The sequence below is a fragment of the Rhea americana genome, unplaced genomic scaffold (genome assembly GCF_003343005.1).
Source record: "Rhea americana isolate MKP2758 unplaced genomic scaffold, rheAme1 scaffold_101, whole genome shotgun sequence".
Taxonomy (NCBI): domain Eukaryota; kingdom Metazoa; phylum Chordata; class Aves; order Rheiformes; family Rheidae; genus Rhea; species Rhea americana.
In genome coordinates, this window is record NW_028185051.1 from 2349619 (window position 1) to 2367486 (window position 17868).

Below are 17868 nucleotides of genomic sequence, written 5' to 3' on the forward strand. Positions count from 1 at the left end.
TCCAGAGCATGGTAGCTCTGTTGCAGTTCTTACAGAGCATGTCTTTTAATATTGTGTGTGTTTCATTTTACCATGATGTGCAGAAGTAACACAAACTTCACAGAAGCATAAGACAGTGGTAAGATCGCAGAACACAACCCAGAGGTGCACATTACAAAAGCATACAGCATTTTGGTGAAAGTACCCATAGCTTTCTTTCCATTATCTGTTCCTTTCATGTACCGAGTGCTTCCAAAGAGTTGATAAAACAGCATAAAAAATTTTAACACCAAATTTTCTGTATACCTTAACTTCTACTATTCTGAGGCTGCTAACAAGTACACAAACAAAAGAAAAGAAAACTAGAAACAAGTTAAATCCCAAGTGAAATTCACTTGAAAGGAAAAGATTTGAAATAATAATAGGTATTCTTGAAGCCATACACCCCGAGTCTCACATATGTCTCTCTTWTGAGCCAAGAGAGCTTTACATAGTGTGTAGGCAATTCAGCTACAGGGCTTTACCTCATTGCTATCAAAACTCCCCAAATGTCTACAGGCTACCTACCATCCTTATGTTGGATGGCATTGCACTGGATGTCTGTTCCTACATAATGCAAATTAGCCAGTCATTAATTGAAGATAACAAGGTACCTTCATTGAACAGCACACTTTCKCATGCGAATGTGGTTTTCTGCATGTTTGTTTGCTTAAATTATGAATCCTATTAACTATATTCACTGTCACAACAGCCATAATTCTTAGCAAGAAGCCATCATACACTTGATCTTTTTTCTGGAGGATACAATTAGATTCTAAAGGTAAATTGTACAAGGAAACTCTGAACAAGAACTATGGCAGTTCACTGCAGCTCAACTTAATCAGAATACAAGAGTTGTCACTGAACACCATGGCTCAGGAGTTTCTTTTACTTATTATCTAACAAAAGCATATACAGTGTACTCCAGCATGATGAATCATTACAGAAACAGACTGATGGTGTGTGCGTGGTATCATGTCAGACCCACATATTGTTTAAAATCATTAAATACAMAGAACAACATAGACTAGAAGGCAAGTCAACATTTATGTTCAAGTAGACCACAAGAGCAGGGGAAACTCAACATTAAAGCAAAGTCAAAGAGTTCTCCCAAAAGGATCAGATGGCCATAGGCCTAATTCTGTCGTCTTCATGTCACTGGCATATGCCTTTCTCCATTAGCTATGGTCAGTAAATAAGAGGAACAAAATTCATGTAAGATTTCTTGTTTTCTAGACATATTTGATAGGATAAAAACAGAAATTTCAAGTCAGCAGTGAAGCATGATTCAGTGAGGCAGAGTGTGCTTACATCATGGAGTTTGAATTTTGCTTCCTGTGGTGGTTACTTTGCCTTTTTTTTTTTTTTTTTTTTTTGGTTGTTGTTGTTGCCAGCTTACTTTTGCCAGTTAATTACAGGGAATCACCATGTGTTCTGAGATATGGAGACACTAAAGAAAGAAATGTTAACCTGAATTAAGCTTTAATTTAAATTGGACTAGCCATTTTATAGCAACCCCCTATCTAGACATTCACATTGAGAATTAAGGGGCTTATAATTAAGTTGACATAAYTCAATTCCAAGTTAACTCTCATTATATGGATGGTATCATTACATGGACATTACTGTGAAGTAAGTGGAAAAGAAAGGAAGCAAATGACTTCACAGTAATAGCCTACAAAATGTTTTTGCACTGGGGACTTCTTCCCCTCTATAAACCAGCCTTTGTGTTCCTTGTGGCAAAAATCTGCCTCAGTAACTGCTTCTAACCCTGTGATGTGTTACATGCTTCAGATGTTCTGGAGAGAAAGGTCTTCAAGGCTATTAACTCTGTCCATTATTCTTCATCTGTGTGTCCACTGTCCTTATCACTAATCACCACTTTCTCTCAGTTCTCTAAAAGATTCAGCTGTGCCTTCATACAGGAAACCTCATATACGACATAATAATTTCTCACCTGGCTATATCTAAGGTTCATAAAATTGCTACATATCCATATTCCTAGTGCTGGTCACAATTTCCACAAACGGATTATTCATTACTTTTTCAGTCCAAAGAGTATGCCTGTAACAGGCTTGTCTTGAGCATTAGCTAATGTAGATTTTACATTGGAGCATCATTACTGGCTCTAATATTGGCTGGATGCATTATGTTGTCCTTCAGAATAAAGTCTTGTGTACATTGACTTGTYTATATTGAAGTAATTAGTTACTTTTCCTTAAAGTCCTCCGGTCTTTTCATACAAAGTATTTTAAGTTGATTTATTAGGCATCATTGATCATATTAACAAGCTTTGCTGGAGCAGATTTAATTCCAGCTTGTATAAACCTTGTTCAGTTTACGAACTGTAATTTCTGTAATTTCTCTATTTTTGGCAATCCTAGAGCTATCACATCCTGTATTTCTTCACAATCAGATCAACTCATCTGGCTGKCTGTGAACTTTGCACTGGTCTGCATTCATCTTGTCTGAACACCTTCTCTCCTTTTAAATAAATAAGAGATGGAGAAAGTAAACTTCTGGTGCTTTATGTGTTGGGGCCCCTGCACAGTACCAGGATTGCCTATGTTCCTAATCTATTAGTATTACACCATATTATTGTCCAATTSTTTCTGTTTTTATTCAAGTATCAGTGTATTATTTATTCAAGTATTCAGTGTATCAATGTATTTTTGTTGACTCCTATATGAGTGCATCACACATTCGTTATGCATAACTGCCAGCCTTAAAAGAGAAACATGTTGAAATATTTGCTCTGTTTCTTTGAGGCGTTTTTCAGAGGCTTCCCTTTCAGATGTCCCTTAMGCTCCTCATCTACTTTTTAAAACCCCAACTTTGGTCTCACAAATGTTCAAAATGCAGCAGGCAGTTATCCTACGAGGAGTATAACAGTGGAAAATCTGCAGACTTTTCATAGCCTTCTAGTCATTCATAAGGTCACTACACCAACTCTGTGTACTCACTAAGAAAAAAACTCTTCTGAAAGATGCCACATGTCAAGAGAGGCATAAACTGAAGGTGAGCCTACCAAGTTGACATAAAGAGGCTGTCAGTAACGGCGTGGGGAGCAAACATTCATTGGTTCTCGCTGAGGCCAATTTACCTTGCTAGACCTTCCCCACATTATCACTGATAGATCTTCCACTGTGAGACAAAGTAGTAACATCGTAGCTAATATAAGTTCCCTGTAATAATGTTGGAAAATACTCATCCTATATGATAAAATCTTTGACCTCCAGGAGGAGCAAATAAAAGGCAYGGAAGTCCCCATCACAGGCGTAATGAATCCTGCCTGCAACTCCTACACATTTAAAAGCTATTTCAGATGTTAAAATTGTACCTTACAAATACCACCATCTGACAGTTTATCATCAAACTGGTTAGCTACCATCTAGATAGCTAGGAACAGCAAGCATGCCCGTGGTGATGGCATATGCTTCTCCATGCAGAAAAAATACATTGTTCATGTTGATGGTATTTGGCTGAAGTTCTGCAATTRCAATGCTTTTAAAGAAAGTATCTGTCATCATAAAGCACTAGACACTTTCTTTTACCTCATTACATTATCAGCTACATGACTGAAGCAGTAGCAGCCTTGTGAAACTGTAAAGTCAGTCAAACGGATCTACCTTCGCAACTCCAGGGACAAGCACACCAAAACATTCATATTGGCAACTGCTGTGATAATTTAATTTGAGTGGGAAAAAAAGATCAGTTATGAAGACCCCATGCACCTCACCTTGCTATCTAAAAAGTTAGGTGTCTATTTCCAAGCTAAGGTGGTAGACTTTTATAAGTATGTTGTCTATAGTAAGGCAGAATGTATGGGCCCAAGTAATATCTTTTATTAGAACAACTAATATAGCTGAAAAAATATACAAGATTTCAGGCACATTATCCCTTCTTAAGATCTGAAATAGAAGCAGCAAATTTCAAAGCTAATGCAAGGTGAGAACAATTGCTCAGAGTTTAGATATGTTAATCAGACCATTTGATATAGAAGATAGTACCTGTGGAGTACACAAGAGAGAATCAGTAAGGAGAGGAATGATAAAGAAGTTATCTTGTATAAAAAAAGAGAGAGATACACTCAGTAGGGGTGGGCATCATCTGAAATCTCTCTGTACCCAACAAAAGAAGTAATTTATCGCTCCAAAAAGCAATTTATTTCCTTCTAAGGTAGGTGGGATCAATTACCCCCTAGAGGAGTACATCATTCTTCCTCTCTCTGCTGACTATAGCAAAAGCTTGGGCAATTAGCAAAGAGTTGATATCTAACTTTTGGAAAGACCTGAAGTTACTCCTGACAAATCCCACTCCTAGTAAGCAATGAGATACAAAGAAACCACCTGCCAATTTTAACAGTAATTAGAATTCTGAAGTTTTGGATTACTTTAAAAAGTGCTGTCATCATACCTTTAGCTAGCGGTTCTACAGTGATAATTTCGCTGCTGTTGCCTCTTCCCGCAGCAGTCACTGCCACCACCCAGACGCTGTACTGTCGATTCCGACTTAGGTTAGGGATTCTGTAGGAAAATGAGTCGGGAGAGGCTTCAAACTCGCTGATTACCTGTGATGAGAAAGACAAATGTTTCCAAACTAAAACAAATTGTAGCTGGAGAAAGACTGTTAAGTAGAGTGCTACAAAGCCTRTTACTTCAGGGTACTTCGAATGAGTACCAATTACTTCAAACAGATGGCGAACGGCAATAAACAGAACAGACACAATAACTTGTTGCAATCAATTTATATCCCAGTGAATTTGGGTCTATATGTTGTTTACAATTTGCTTTTATTCAGATTAGGATTTTTATGAGTCTGTTTATTTTTACACAGTCGGTAAGTGAACGTATTTGACAAATTTGTACCATGCGTAGTTCTGACATCCAATTTTATTTTATTTTTTCCAACAGAGGATTCAGTCCTATGTCTGATATGAAATCTGGAGTTGATTATTCTAGATTTGTCATTGGTCACCTAAAACCTTTGTGAAGGTGGTCCTTATCCCTGGATTGGGTGGTTTATCCCTTTAATAAATGCAACAAGTCAAGCATAAAATTTTATTATTTTAATAGACTTCTAGACTTTCCTCTGAGACTAGCTTTGTTTAATCACAAAATTATTTTCATTCAAAGATTCCCTGCAGAAGGTCATCTCAGCGATTTAGCTGCTTTAGTGTGGCATGACAAGCACTTCAGGGAAATGTCAGTTCAGTCTACTCTGCCACTGTCATTCAGGTGCCTGGGCTGTGGGCTGCAACTAAACCCACAGGCTGCTAAACAAGACAATTGTTTAGCGATGAGACATTTATTATGCAGTGTGCTTAAAGTGACCTATGCAAGGCAAGGTGCAAAGGAACATACAGATTCCTCCTCCATTAGACATAGACTTTGTGCCCTTCAGCATATAATCTGCAGGGAGCTTTACTTCTTGTAGGATAAGAAGGGAAACTTTATCAGGTTTGACCAGTATTACAATATTCAGCATAGCCAGTTTTACTTCTGACACAAGCTCTGTGAACTTGTATGTAAAAATAGTGGGGAAAGTAACTGTTCATTAGAATGAATAATGAAGACTAACTAAGGATGGCAATGGCTAACTAATACTAGGCTAAAAATAACAAAACATTAATGACACAGAAAAGATGATTTTACTGGGAATCTACATTAAAAATACTGCATCAGTGTAATCTAAACTTGATTTAGAGTGACGGAAAGAATGGAAGAAAGCTCTTTGATATACAAATATCTGCCAGTGGTAAAGGTCGATTTAATTTGATTAGCATTTCAAAAGGTAGTTTGACCTGAAAGCATTTCAATATATAGTCTTTCAAAGTGAATTCCAAATAAATTAGGGTTGTTTCTCAGGTATCATTAAACACCTCTCCAATATGAACTGGTATCCAGTCTCAGCTACTGGATGGACCATTGTATTTCTCTGTTCTTGAGCTGGCATTTCCTATAGCAGTGAAGACAATGAGGAGGGTGGAGTTCATCCCATTTCATTGTTGAAATCTACATTGAAGACATCTGCATCTAAGCTAGTCACCTTGATTCCCTTCAGAGACCATGTAAAGAAATGGACACTTCTAAGACAAGCTTCGTCGGCCTAYATATGAGACACGCAGTACAACGAGATGAATCATGCCCTAGAAATACTTGTATTTCTCCATCAGCTATGGAAGTGTTTAGGTGACTAGCTCGGACATAAATGTCTATACTGAAGACATCTAAATTTAAGTAAGCTGAATAAGACTCCATCACATTAATGCACCTGTTGACTAAAATATGTAATTCTCTGCTTTTATACAAATGTATGCTACAAGCAGATTAGTGGTCTAGTTAATTTGAGGGTMCCAGCTGTTATTTTTAAATGCAACTTTGCCTTGTCTTGATCTCATGCTGATCATACTGTGTTATTTTAKATGCTTCTTTAAAAGGGTATATTTTCCAGCTTAGATATGCCACGATGATATCAGCAACAGAAGTATCAGTAATAAYAAAGAAATGTTATTTTATGAAAGCATTGCTAGGTTAGTCTTTCATTCTGCAGGAGAGTTTATACCTCAGAAGAAGACTTCTGTATCACTGGTACTCAATCAGTGATATATGGGGCAATTCCGATTTATAAAACAGCAGTACATGAGCCATAAAAACCTGCAAATCAGTGACTCAACCCTACGAAGTCCCACCCATTCCCACCTAACACTCGTGGGCAGTGTGATGTTTCATTGTTTCTGTTCTCAGATCAGTAGTCCTTGAAACAAAACAGACAAATGACCTCTTTGGAAATCAGGCTGGCTAATCTGCCAGACTGCAGTTCATCTAGCACGAGTTCCTCTCTATTTGCTTCTAAATACATCCTATTTCTTCCACGGACACTAACTTTCCTGGGGGAATGGTTTGCCTCAGCTAATGCTATCTTGGGTCAACACAAGCCCACATAGGGGCCTCCCTGTGCATTCTGGCCAATCTCATTTCTACTGTCATAATGCCAAGTCAGTTTGTCCCATTTAGAAAGTGCTTGCCTGGGTTTATACTACACGTATGTGCTGATATGTGCAGGCAGAGACACATCTATTATTACGTGAAATATTGCAGAGAGCTTTGGGAACCATCTGTATTGACATTTGCACAAGAATATTGGACAAATGCCCATTGCTTGACAGACTGGATCTTTGTGAGGTCATACATAAAAATTAATATATTGATCATGGCACAGGAGGCTGACTTTTAATATTCATAAGGTAGCATTTCTGAGGATTAATTTGAAAGTCAGACAGGCTAGACTGTCTTCTGTCTTAGTCTCTGYCTTAGTTTCTACTTATTAATACAGCTATCAAGCACAATCTACTTCTAAAACACATACAAATATCGAACAGGGATAGAACATTTAAGAACAGCAAACCATTACAGATCTCTTTACTGCTCAATGATCAGAAATAGCCAAGGTTTCTTGTCAGAAGATACCAGTCCAGTTAAATTAACAGTGACTTTTCCAAGACTCCCACGGTAAATGAAAGAAATATATGGCTGCCTTTGGGAGCCATTCCAACACCGCAGATCTCTTGCAGGAAGTTTCTCACTATTCAGCTCTTCAGTGGCAGAGCCTGGGACAGTCAGGCACTGACATACAGCTTCAGCATTTATCACGAAACACAGCTGGCACACTTGTTTGAAATCATATGGTTGGGACACAGTGAGCAGCTGAGCAGAAGAGAAAGATGTCTTTTGTCTAGAGTGGTTTGCTGCCTGCCAGGGGCTCCTATACAAGATGTCATTGAAAGACTGCCAAGGCTTGTCCACGCGTCAGACTGCTGCCCTCTACTGCTCTTTCACGTGGGTGCTAATGATACCGAGGGCAAATTGGAAACGATCAAACAGGATTTCARAGCTCTGGGCGTGGTGGTCAAGGAYATGGGAGCCCCGGTGATCTTCTCCTCAATCCTGYCARTAAGGAGGAAGGAGTAGATGGATTATTCAGGTTAACAACTGGCTGCGCTGCTGGTGTCAGCAACAGGGTTTTGGTTTCTGTGATCATGGGACCCTGTTTGAAGATCAACAACTAATGAGGAGAGATGGGATCCAGCTCACTCAGCGGGGCACACGTGTCTTTGACAACAGGTTGGYCAGCCWGGTAAAAAGGGCTTTAAATGAGGAAAGATGGTAGAAGGGGAGAGTTATAAAGGCAGGGTAATCAATAAAACATAGCTCAAGTCAGGAGGCCTCCAGTGGGTACATGCAGCTGGGGATGCACATATGAGAYGTGGCTATGGGAGGTCCCCTTGTACCCCTCCCGGGAAACCTGCATGCACAACTACCTTTCTGAAATGTCTGTACACCAGTGCACGCAGCATGGGGAATAAACAGGATCTGTGTGTGGTTGCAGGTCATAATATCATTGCGATTACAGAGACATGGTAGGATAGCTCACACAACTGGAATGTCATCATGGATGGCTATGTGCTTTTTAGGAAAGACAGGCCAGGAAGCGAGTTGGTGGAGTTGCTTTTTAGGTGAGAGAGCAACTGGAATGTATCGAGCTCTGCCTAGGGGTGAAGGAACAGCCAGTTGTGAGCTTATGGGTAAGGATTAAAGGGCAGGCCAACATGGGGGACACTGTTGTGGGTGTCTACTAAGGCCACCTGATCAAGAAGAGGGAGTAGATGAGGTCTTCTACAGACAACTGGAAGTAGCCTCATGAGCACAGGCCCTGGTTCTCTGGTTGCAATGCAGTCAGCTGGAAGAGCAGGCAAAGTTGTATCAAAGCAGAGGAGCTCTCCTTCTGGAGCTCCAAAGACGGAAGAATCACACAATTTGTTTCTCTAATATGTTTTTAAGTGCCTTGTCTTCAGTTCATTTCTTTCTCCCTCAGAGAATCCACATYATTCATATTTTTGCAGCTGTAGTTACTTCAAATATAAATTCAATTATTCATTGAATTCATTTATTAATTTGATCTGGTAAACATTTCTTCACTTAATTAGTGCTTCTTATTTTCTTAAGGCAAAGTGCTATCACAAAAGATTTTGGTTTCTAAATGGTTAACACACATTTCTTTCTTCAGCTACTATTTCCTTTCAAACACTTGGGGATGCTCCAGTGACAAAGAATCAATTTTACTTTTAACTTTTGCCTGTCATTTCAATTAGACTAACATGCCGGAGACTTTCACTACACAAGGAAAAAAAAAGGGGGGGGGGAGCTTTGTCAGCAAAGAGAAGGTTGAACAATTGAAGTAAGAAATATTTTAAAGGAATGCTACCTTGTCACATGTGCCAGTATAAAACACTTTCTGCTACTTTATCCCAAAGAAGTAACATACCTGCTCAAGGTATCTTTTTCAACTTTTTTTTATTCATCTTATAGATGATGGGTTAATTTTTTTTTCTCTCTTTAGCTCATTGTYGAAGAAGCACAAACAGGGCCAAGACTCTGAAAAGCCAACAAGAGCTATGCAGAATAAGATGAAATCAAAGGCTCTTCTTAGGATGCAGTCAATCTGCTTCACAGAACCAGGTAAAGGCAAAAGAGGCTGAGGAACAGCCACTCCAGGTAGCATCATTTTTCTTGATGCAAATTCATCTCTGTTAGCGTATATTGCTTTATATGCTTTGAAATAGTACGCTATCTTCTRGTATTTCTGACTCCTTTCAAAAATAATTAGATAGATGAGGTGCACAAATTCAGAACCCTCAAGCTGGTTTTTGTTTGTTTGTTTTTAATCCAGCCTGGAAGAACTTCAGAAGGATGCTTTAGAAGAAAAGTATGTTTGTAACAGTTTTCCAGACAATCAGATAGTTAAGGTAATAAGGTATACAGCTGTGAACTGGAAGATGACTGGCTTTCTTATCCTACCTACAACCACATCTACGCAATTTCTGAGAGAAGACAGCTGCACTGAAAATCTCTGTCTTCTAGTTCTCTGCAAGTTGTGAGGAAACTTGGATGAACAGAGAAGGCCAAATAAAGGCTTTCATGGTAAGATAGAAGATACACTTTAGATTTATGGTGTGTATAAAGAATTAAGAGTGGATATGGCATGGCTACCCTATATCATGTGCCTCAGCTTGAAAATTAAAAAAATATTTTAGCTACAGTGGCATGTGTGTTTTCACTATGAATTTGGGTGTAAAATGTGACAACAGACTTATCTAAAAATAGGGCTGGAAAGACACTGGGAGTTGACCAAAGTTTATACTTCTTTTCCAAGCCATGTTCAACTATATCTGCACAGTTTCAGATATATGTTTCCCTAGCGTGATCTTAAAGATCTGTATTAAATGGAGATTCTGCCATTCTTTAGGCTGCATGGCCTATTCCAATGCTTAATTTATCTTATTATCTATTAGTTAATTGTTAACTTACCTTATTAACTTTACCATTAGAAAGTTTTCTTAAAGTTTAACTTGAGCATTTCATGCTGCAGTTTAAACCCTTATCTTCTTTTTCACTCTACTAGACACATGGAAAATAGATTTCTACTTTCATCTTTGCACCAATCTTTAATCTGCATAAAGAGTTATCCTTCCTTTTCCTGTTCCAGTGCCCTTATCATTTTTCAGACTTAACAACAGCAATGCTTTCTACTCTTCCTAGAAATTAAGTTTTCTCTAACAGTTTCTCTAATAATATCCATTGCTACCCTTTGGACTGCCTACAATGGGTCCACAGTGTTGAATGCAATTTCCAAACCCATATTTGATAATCCCATAATTTGTCATTTGTTGTTTTTTTCTTTTTTACAACAGGATTATAAACTAATTTATATTCATCTTGGGATGCATAATAACCCCAAATCCTCTTCTGAAGAATCTAGCCAATTATTCTCTACTCTGCATCCAAGCAGCAGGTTATTACCTTGCACTTACCCATACTAAATTTTATCTGACTTTTTCCAGACTGCTTTTCCAGTTTGCTGAGATCACTCTATACTCTAGTTCTGTCCTCAATATAATTGAAAGCCCTTACCTTATTTCTGCTGCAAATTTAATAGGAATACTTGCACTTTCATTTTCCAGGCTACTAACGAAAACACCAAACARAAGTGGACTTGAGAGATACCCAAGCCTCTCCATCCTACTCACAACAATGAACCGCTAGCTTTGTAGCCTCCCACTGAGTAGCTATCAGTTTTGTATCTATCCTGAGTTGTCTCAGTGAAACAATGCTTGCTTTCAATAAGTGTCTTCCCTATAGACTTATATACACTAAGTAGGAGATAGCCAGGAAGTGTATTGAGCTCTCTGCCCCTAATTGTGTACATTGCCTTTTAGTTTAATCTCTGGCTTAGTTTTGAACTTCTCTAAATAACTCTCTGCAAAGTAAATCTGCTTTAGAGCAGCTAGTACTAAGCAGTATGGACATGAGTCAGTTAAAGTTAGAAGAACCAGCGGCCTCTCCTTGGCCCTTGTTTATGCAGCAGTATAGATGTGGCCTACTACAAGTACTGAGTCACATCAGTAATTAAGTTTTTACATTTATAAAAAAAAAAAAAAAAAAAAAAAAAAAAAAGCCCCATCTTCTTTCATATCATCATCACAGAATGGTCTACCCTAGTCTACCTTAGGTTTTCATTGTTCCTGGAAATGATGTTGGAGTCTCTTGGATTGACAAGTTACCTAGTACTTGGGCTTTGACAAGTTGTTTCTACCTGGAAGTAAACTGGGTTAACAGGAAATGGATATAATACTGTATTTATAAAGAATGGACTTCAAGTCCCCATGCCCCTTATTAGAGTAGCCAGACCTCAGAGTCTACCCTTTCAGTGAATTCCCTAAAGATATCTAACCCCTCCCATAGACTTCTTCCTAAGGTCACTTACCACTGTTTTTTTCTCTAAGTCTGCTGGCATTTGCCTTGCTTCCTTTCTCAGATGCATAGACTGTCAAAGTTGCAAACAACCAACAGTCCTGTCCCACCATTTTCAGTAAGACCCTAGATACCATTTGGTCATATAATTTGGTTTCTGCTCAGATCTTGCTGTTTTGGCCCATGTTTTGAAACATTACATCTACTTCTTACTCAGTATTATTGGAGCTAAATGCTGTAAACAGAAGCTGTGCAGAAAACTAAATGTAGTTTCCATGTAAAATTTTACTTTTTAAAAATTCTTTACTGAACAGAAATGTTGGAAAATAAACAACAGATGTTTCAGAAACTGTACAGCCTGCTTCCTGCATTCCCACCTGGAGGAAAATCTTGGGAACCCACTTGCAGGGCCTAGGCCCAGAAGACAGCCTGCTGCCCAGATCTCCAGGTACTCCATGTAGTCAAGGTCAGGAAATGCAAATACACAGCCTTCATCTGGGACAACTCATAGCAGTCAGAGAGCTTTCCAGGGTTCATGATGAAGGAAGCAGCATGTGCAGTCATAGCCAGATGATCATGCCTATCAGCTGGGCTGTCAGCTGGCCCTCCTGGCTCCTTTGCTGTCCCCAAGTCATTAGACTTTTACAGAGCATTTCAGTCAAATCACAAATTGTGTAACCCCATCTAGTCTTCTATACCTTACAGAAGGGAATGTGATGAATTCACATCTGCTGAAATATACTGAAACCAATGCCAAGGACTTACTGTTAGACTATATTGATATACTTATACGTGAAACAAGGTCATGAGACAAGACCAGAGCTTTATGAAAAAATCAATATCAAATGGGTTTTAGTAGGAGTTTACAAGGAGATCTTTTAAAAATTGTATCGAACAGCACATCAGCAGCACTAAATTTATACTGTCATTTAAAATTTCTCTTAGAGATCTACACCATGACAAAAATAAGATAAGCAAAAATGTAAAGTTGACAGAATAATTAAAAGAATGAATCTGCTATATTTCAGAACCAGTAACAAAGCCATGAAATATCTATGAAAAAGCTATAAAGAGCACAACTGTGGCATATTAAAAAAGGCATATTGTAAATACCATTCAAAATAAGTTTCTCAAATAACARAAAAGACAATAAAATAGTTCTATGCTATAAAAAGACCAGAAATGGTCACTTTGCCTATATAGTAATTTTTACATTATGTTTATTAAAGTGATAAATACCATTCGTAGTATCTGAATCAATGAACATAGATTTTAAACTCTCAGCCATACAGATTCTGCTGACTCTAAACAAGCTTCCAYTCAATGGTAACTTTATTGGCTTAGGCCACCTCTAATAGTTACCTCTCCACTCTTCAGAGAGACTTTCAGCATACCTTTAATCACTGAAGTCCTTACAATGCAACAAAATCTCAGTTCCTACTTACAATTATAAGCTTATGATATATTTTTCATGAGGTTTATTCAAGTCTTTAAAATTGGAGAGAGATTGGGGATCAGACAATACAATGCAAAGCCTCCCCACATTGAGTAAAAATTTGGGTAGATTCTGTGCAAAATCAAAACAAACTTGTGTCTGCCTGAAAAAYCTGCTTGGAAAATATCTGGATGCTGGAAACTAGTGTCAGCTAAGTCTGGTTGTTTAAAGATTAGACACCTAGTTCAAGATAACTGTACATACTGTCTCCAGAGTGAACAGAGAGAAGGAACACTTTTGGAAGGAGACACATTAGCTTCTCTCAGATGTCTAGCTTCTTTCTTTCAGTGACTGCATAAGAGGCCTTGATGACCCCAGACACAGACTAAATATTTCTCCCTGAGATGGCTGAAGTCAATTGAAGTGAATTCTACCTTCAGTGTACAAGCTGCAGACATAGTGGAAAGATGATTTTCCTCTTCACRGGGCAACTACCAGTGTGTACTGCGTATGCTTTTGATAGGATATCAGTAATAAATTGTAAMAAATGTCCTTTTGGTGTTTTGTGGGATAGGATCTTGTTGAGATTATGAAGACATGATGGGATAGCTGTCATGGTAATTGTGCTGCAGTAGAGGGATACAGGCTCTTCAGGAAAGATGGTTAGGAGAATAGGAAAGCCAGGTTATACTCTTTGTAAAGGAGTGGCTTGAATGCATGGACTTTTGTCCTGGGGCATGTGACAGCCAGTAGAGACTTTATGGGTAAGGATCAGAGACAAGCACTGGTGGTGTAGCAATAGGTGTCTGATATGACCTCCTGATCAAGGAAAGGAGGCAGATGAAGCCTTCTTTAGGGAGCTAGAGAAAGTGTCAAAAGCACAAGCCTCGGTATTCATGCATGACTTGCCAGAAGAGAAACATGGCTGGGCACAAGGGAGATTTCTGGAGAGTATTGAAGACAGTTCTCTGACTATGGGATGCTCTGTTAGGCTTGATACTCACAAACAAGGAAGAACTGGYTGAAGATGTGAAGGTCAAGATAACTTCTGGAAATACCTTCCAACCTGTATAATTTTATGATTCTATGAAAGTTTAAAAATGATAAACTAGCTAGTCAAAATGTGCATACCACAAYTGAAACCAAACACTGATCTAGCTAATGTGAAAATCCCAGGAAAAAACAAATGTATTAGAATATTATCAAGATTTTTCCTTAGTTAGACAGGRGAAAGACTCCAATAAAATTTCTATGACTTTTTAGGTCATTGGCAGGATTGTATGTCTTTCACRTCTCAACTCTTTCTATGCACAATTGCCCAAACAAGTTCTGCTTTTAACTATCAGGAAATCAGAGAGAGATAGTGAGGTCACATCTTAATATGAGTGGAACAAAGATAAGAATCAACTGACAATACCCTGAAAAGGAAAATCACTCAGAAGCAGAGCAGTCTCCAGCTATTATCCTTTTATAGTGCAGCTCTACTGACATGATTCCTTTCTATTAATCTCCAGTCTTACATAGAGAAAGCAGAAGACTGATACACAGTTTAGTTAACTGCTTCATAGAAACATTAGGATAAACTGGTTTAATGTGTTTGCTCCTGTCAGGGAATAACTGGCTGACCAATGGATCACTGCTTGCTTAATACTCCCTGCTCTGCCTGCAAAAACCCAACAATGACATCTGCACTTTTCTAATCAAGAAARCAAAACAGATTTTAACATGTGTATTGCTGATTGAGTGACACCATCCTGTTCACCAGCACCTGAATGAGGTAGTTGTTCTACCCTTCCTCATGTCTTAACCTCTCACAGTGTTTTCCGTACCGGTTCTAATGCTTTCTCAGTCCTTCATGTGGCAGGAAATCCTGTTTCTTAACCTTCATTGTCACACCTTCAGGACACACCATGTTTTTTTGTTTGTTTTTGTTTTTGTTTTTGTTTTTGTTTTGTGTGTGTGTGTGTGTGTGTGTTGCTTTTCACCTGTCCCAAATTACAGTTTCCCAGACTGGCAAACCATTGGATGCTTGGTGTCATTAGTGATCTATTCTAGACACTTACATCATATATTGAGCTAAATGCAACATGAAGTTCCTTTTCAGAAATTATCTAAACCTCACATTCTACAGCCCTTTTAAAAGCCCTGCCAATACACATCTACAACCTAAGGTAGATGGTACTGGAGAAGCTGCCAAAGAAGGCACCTCTCCCCCCCTCCCCCCCCAACCAGGTAGGAGCTAAACCACTTCAGTATCTTTAGCAGGAGCCAAACCACCAGCAGCTACAGCAACACTAGTTCCTAGAAAAATGTATGGTGATGGGATGGGAAGGAAGTTCACGGTGTAGTAGCTAGCACTGTCCATTGCTTTCATCAGGCCTGAGCAGAGTAACTGTGGCAAGTGTCCTATGGCAAGGGTCTGTAGCAGGTCAGCGCCAATGAACAGCACAGATGTGATAAGGCACCCAGAGGGAAGTGACTTATGGACCATCATGTGTGGTCATGAGGAGCTAGGTCATGCATGGAGTTGGATGCAGATGCAGGAAAATATGGGGGTCATATGCAGTGGGAAAGTGAGTTGTGAGTTGGCTCAGAGGATTTTTTAATCTAAATTCKATTTTATTTATTTGAAGAATGAAGGATCAATTAAGGTCCTCTTTTTTCAGGCCAGGACTGGAAAGAGAAATTTCAGCTAGYGCTTTGGACTAGCTGAGAGCTAGTCAGCTTTTCAGTGAACATGTCAGCATCCACATTTCTGTACTTTTTTCTGTATTTGCAGAATAAAAAAGAGAAAGTTATGCACATAACATAGGCACCACAATTAAACATTATGGCAATGGATTCTTGCCTTCTATCTTACTTAGAGAATATATGTCAATRGAAAACCATTTGCCTTTTTTCACACATTAATCATATTTGCATATTTGCATTTTGCTTGAAATATCACAGGCAGATACTGTCCTTGGGACCTGAAGCAGTTAAATCAGAAATGACAGTATTCTTCTGTCTAGGGTCATCATAAGTTTTCCCACATTCTGCCCTTGCAAAGTAAACTGCACTATGCAATAAGCAGCAAATCTTCATCTCAGAATATCTCAGGTTCATAGGAAGGTTGTACTTTGTAGTAAAAATGAGTTCCACATGAATGACAGAGTTAATTTGTCTCCTTGTTGATGACTTACCACACTCTTAAACACCATAACAGTGTCTTCATAAAAAAGAACTCTGTCCTGTTAGCCTAAAGCATTGTCTAATGTGTACTGTATTGGATTCTTCTCAGTGTATACATACTGCTTGAAAAATGCAATCTGCAAAGAAAACAGCTACCAGTAAGTTTGCTTTCTGGTAGGTTCACTAGTAAGTAAGTTCACCACTGTTCTTTTCTCTTTCTTCTCATAGATGTTTAAAAAGTCAAATTGCCTTTATTCCTAWCTGGTAGATTTTTAGCAAAATTAATTTGCAACAAGGGCTTTGAGTGTAGGGAGAAGTCTATTCAGGAAGTTTATATGGCTCCAAACCTCCAAGCAGTTACAACTTATGGTGGCAGAAGAATTGATAGAGGTCTTCTTTTTATTCCCCTTCCCCATCCTAATTTAAAACCAATTTCTCTGCCAACTGCTTGCCTCTGCCAACACTGAATCATACAAGAACTTGCCTGAGATATGCAGAATGCATCAGCACAGGAGTATTATCATTCAGGCATCTCTGCAACAGATTTCCTTCACTGCAAAGTAAGTTCTGAATAAAATACTTTTCTATTTAATGATTATTTTATAGATAAATGATAGCAATGCATTTTGTTAGAAATATAGTACTGTGGTTCCTATGYGGTTCCTATGTTGACATGGTCCTGCAGTCTTGCACTTATCTAGAGATGCCCAAGCCAGGTTGGAAACCGATAAATTAGTGTGGTCACTGTCTCACTCAAGACACAAAATGGATACAGAAGACCTGTTCTGTAAGCCATAATTCATGCTAATCTGCAAAAGACTATGGAGAAGTGGTATAGAGCCTGTCCTCATAGATATATATATGTATACATGTATATATGTATACTTACACTTACACACACTCACCACACATAAACTCCCTCGATGAACATAGGTAATAACAGAATAAATATATATGTATACATTAACAACTAATAGAAAACACAATCACTTGAAGTGCTTCTACCTTGGGCTAAGGTATATGGTGGTACCTCCACCACATACTATAATGAATTTCACAAAAATATAGTAGTTAAATTCAGCACAGACCTATACCAGCAAACAAGTGATTGATTTTCTCAATGGTCTAGCACAGCAGTATTTTTTTATGAGGAACTCTAAAATATATCCATACAATAAGCAGAGAAGAAAAGATAGTTTTATATATGAAAGAGCAGCATATTAGAGAGAAACTTGTGCAACGGCAGATGTTTATTTTCCTGCTGATATAAACTCACACAAAAATGTTTCTAGCAAAGAAGCCTGGAGAGGAAATAAGGCAGCTTTGTGCATGATAAGTAAATAGAAAGAGCCAGCAGCACCACCTGGTGTTCTTTCCAAGCCCCTAGCAAAGCACTTTGTCCTCACTCTTTCCAGAGCACTACATTGCTCACCA

General features: G+C 38.5%; 1 protein-coding gene across 1 annotated transcript in view; it reads right to left on the reverse strand.

Moving 5' to 3' along the window:
- Nucleotides 1-17868, reverse strand: part of DSCAM (DS cell adhesion molecule) — a 391004-nt gene that overhangs the window by 59028 nt on the left and 314108 nt on the right. Inside the window, exon 23 of the mRNA XM_085305248.1 lies at nt 4435-4588. Coding sequence (XP_085161374.1) covers nt 4435-4588 — 154 coding nt within the window. The remainder of the gene's footprint in view (nt 1-4434; nt 4589-17868) is intronic.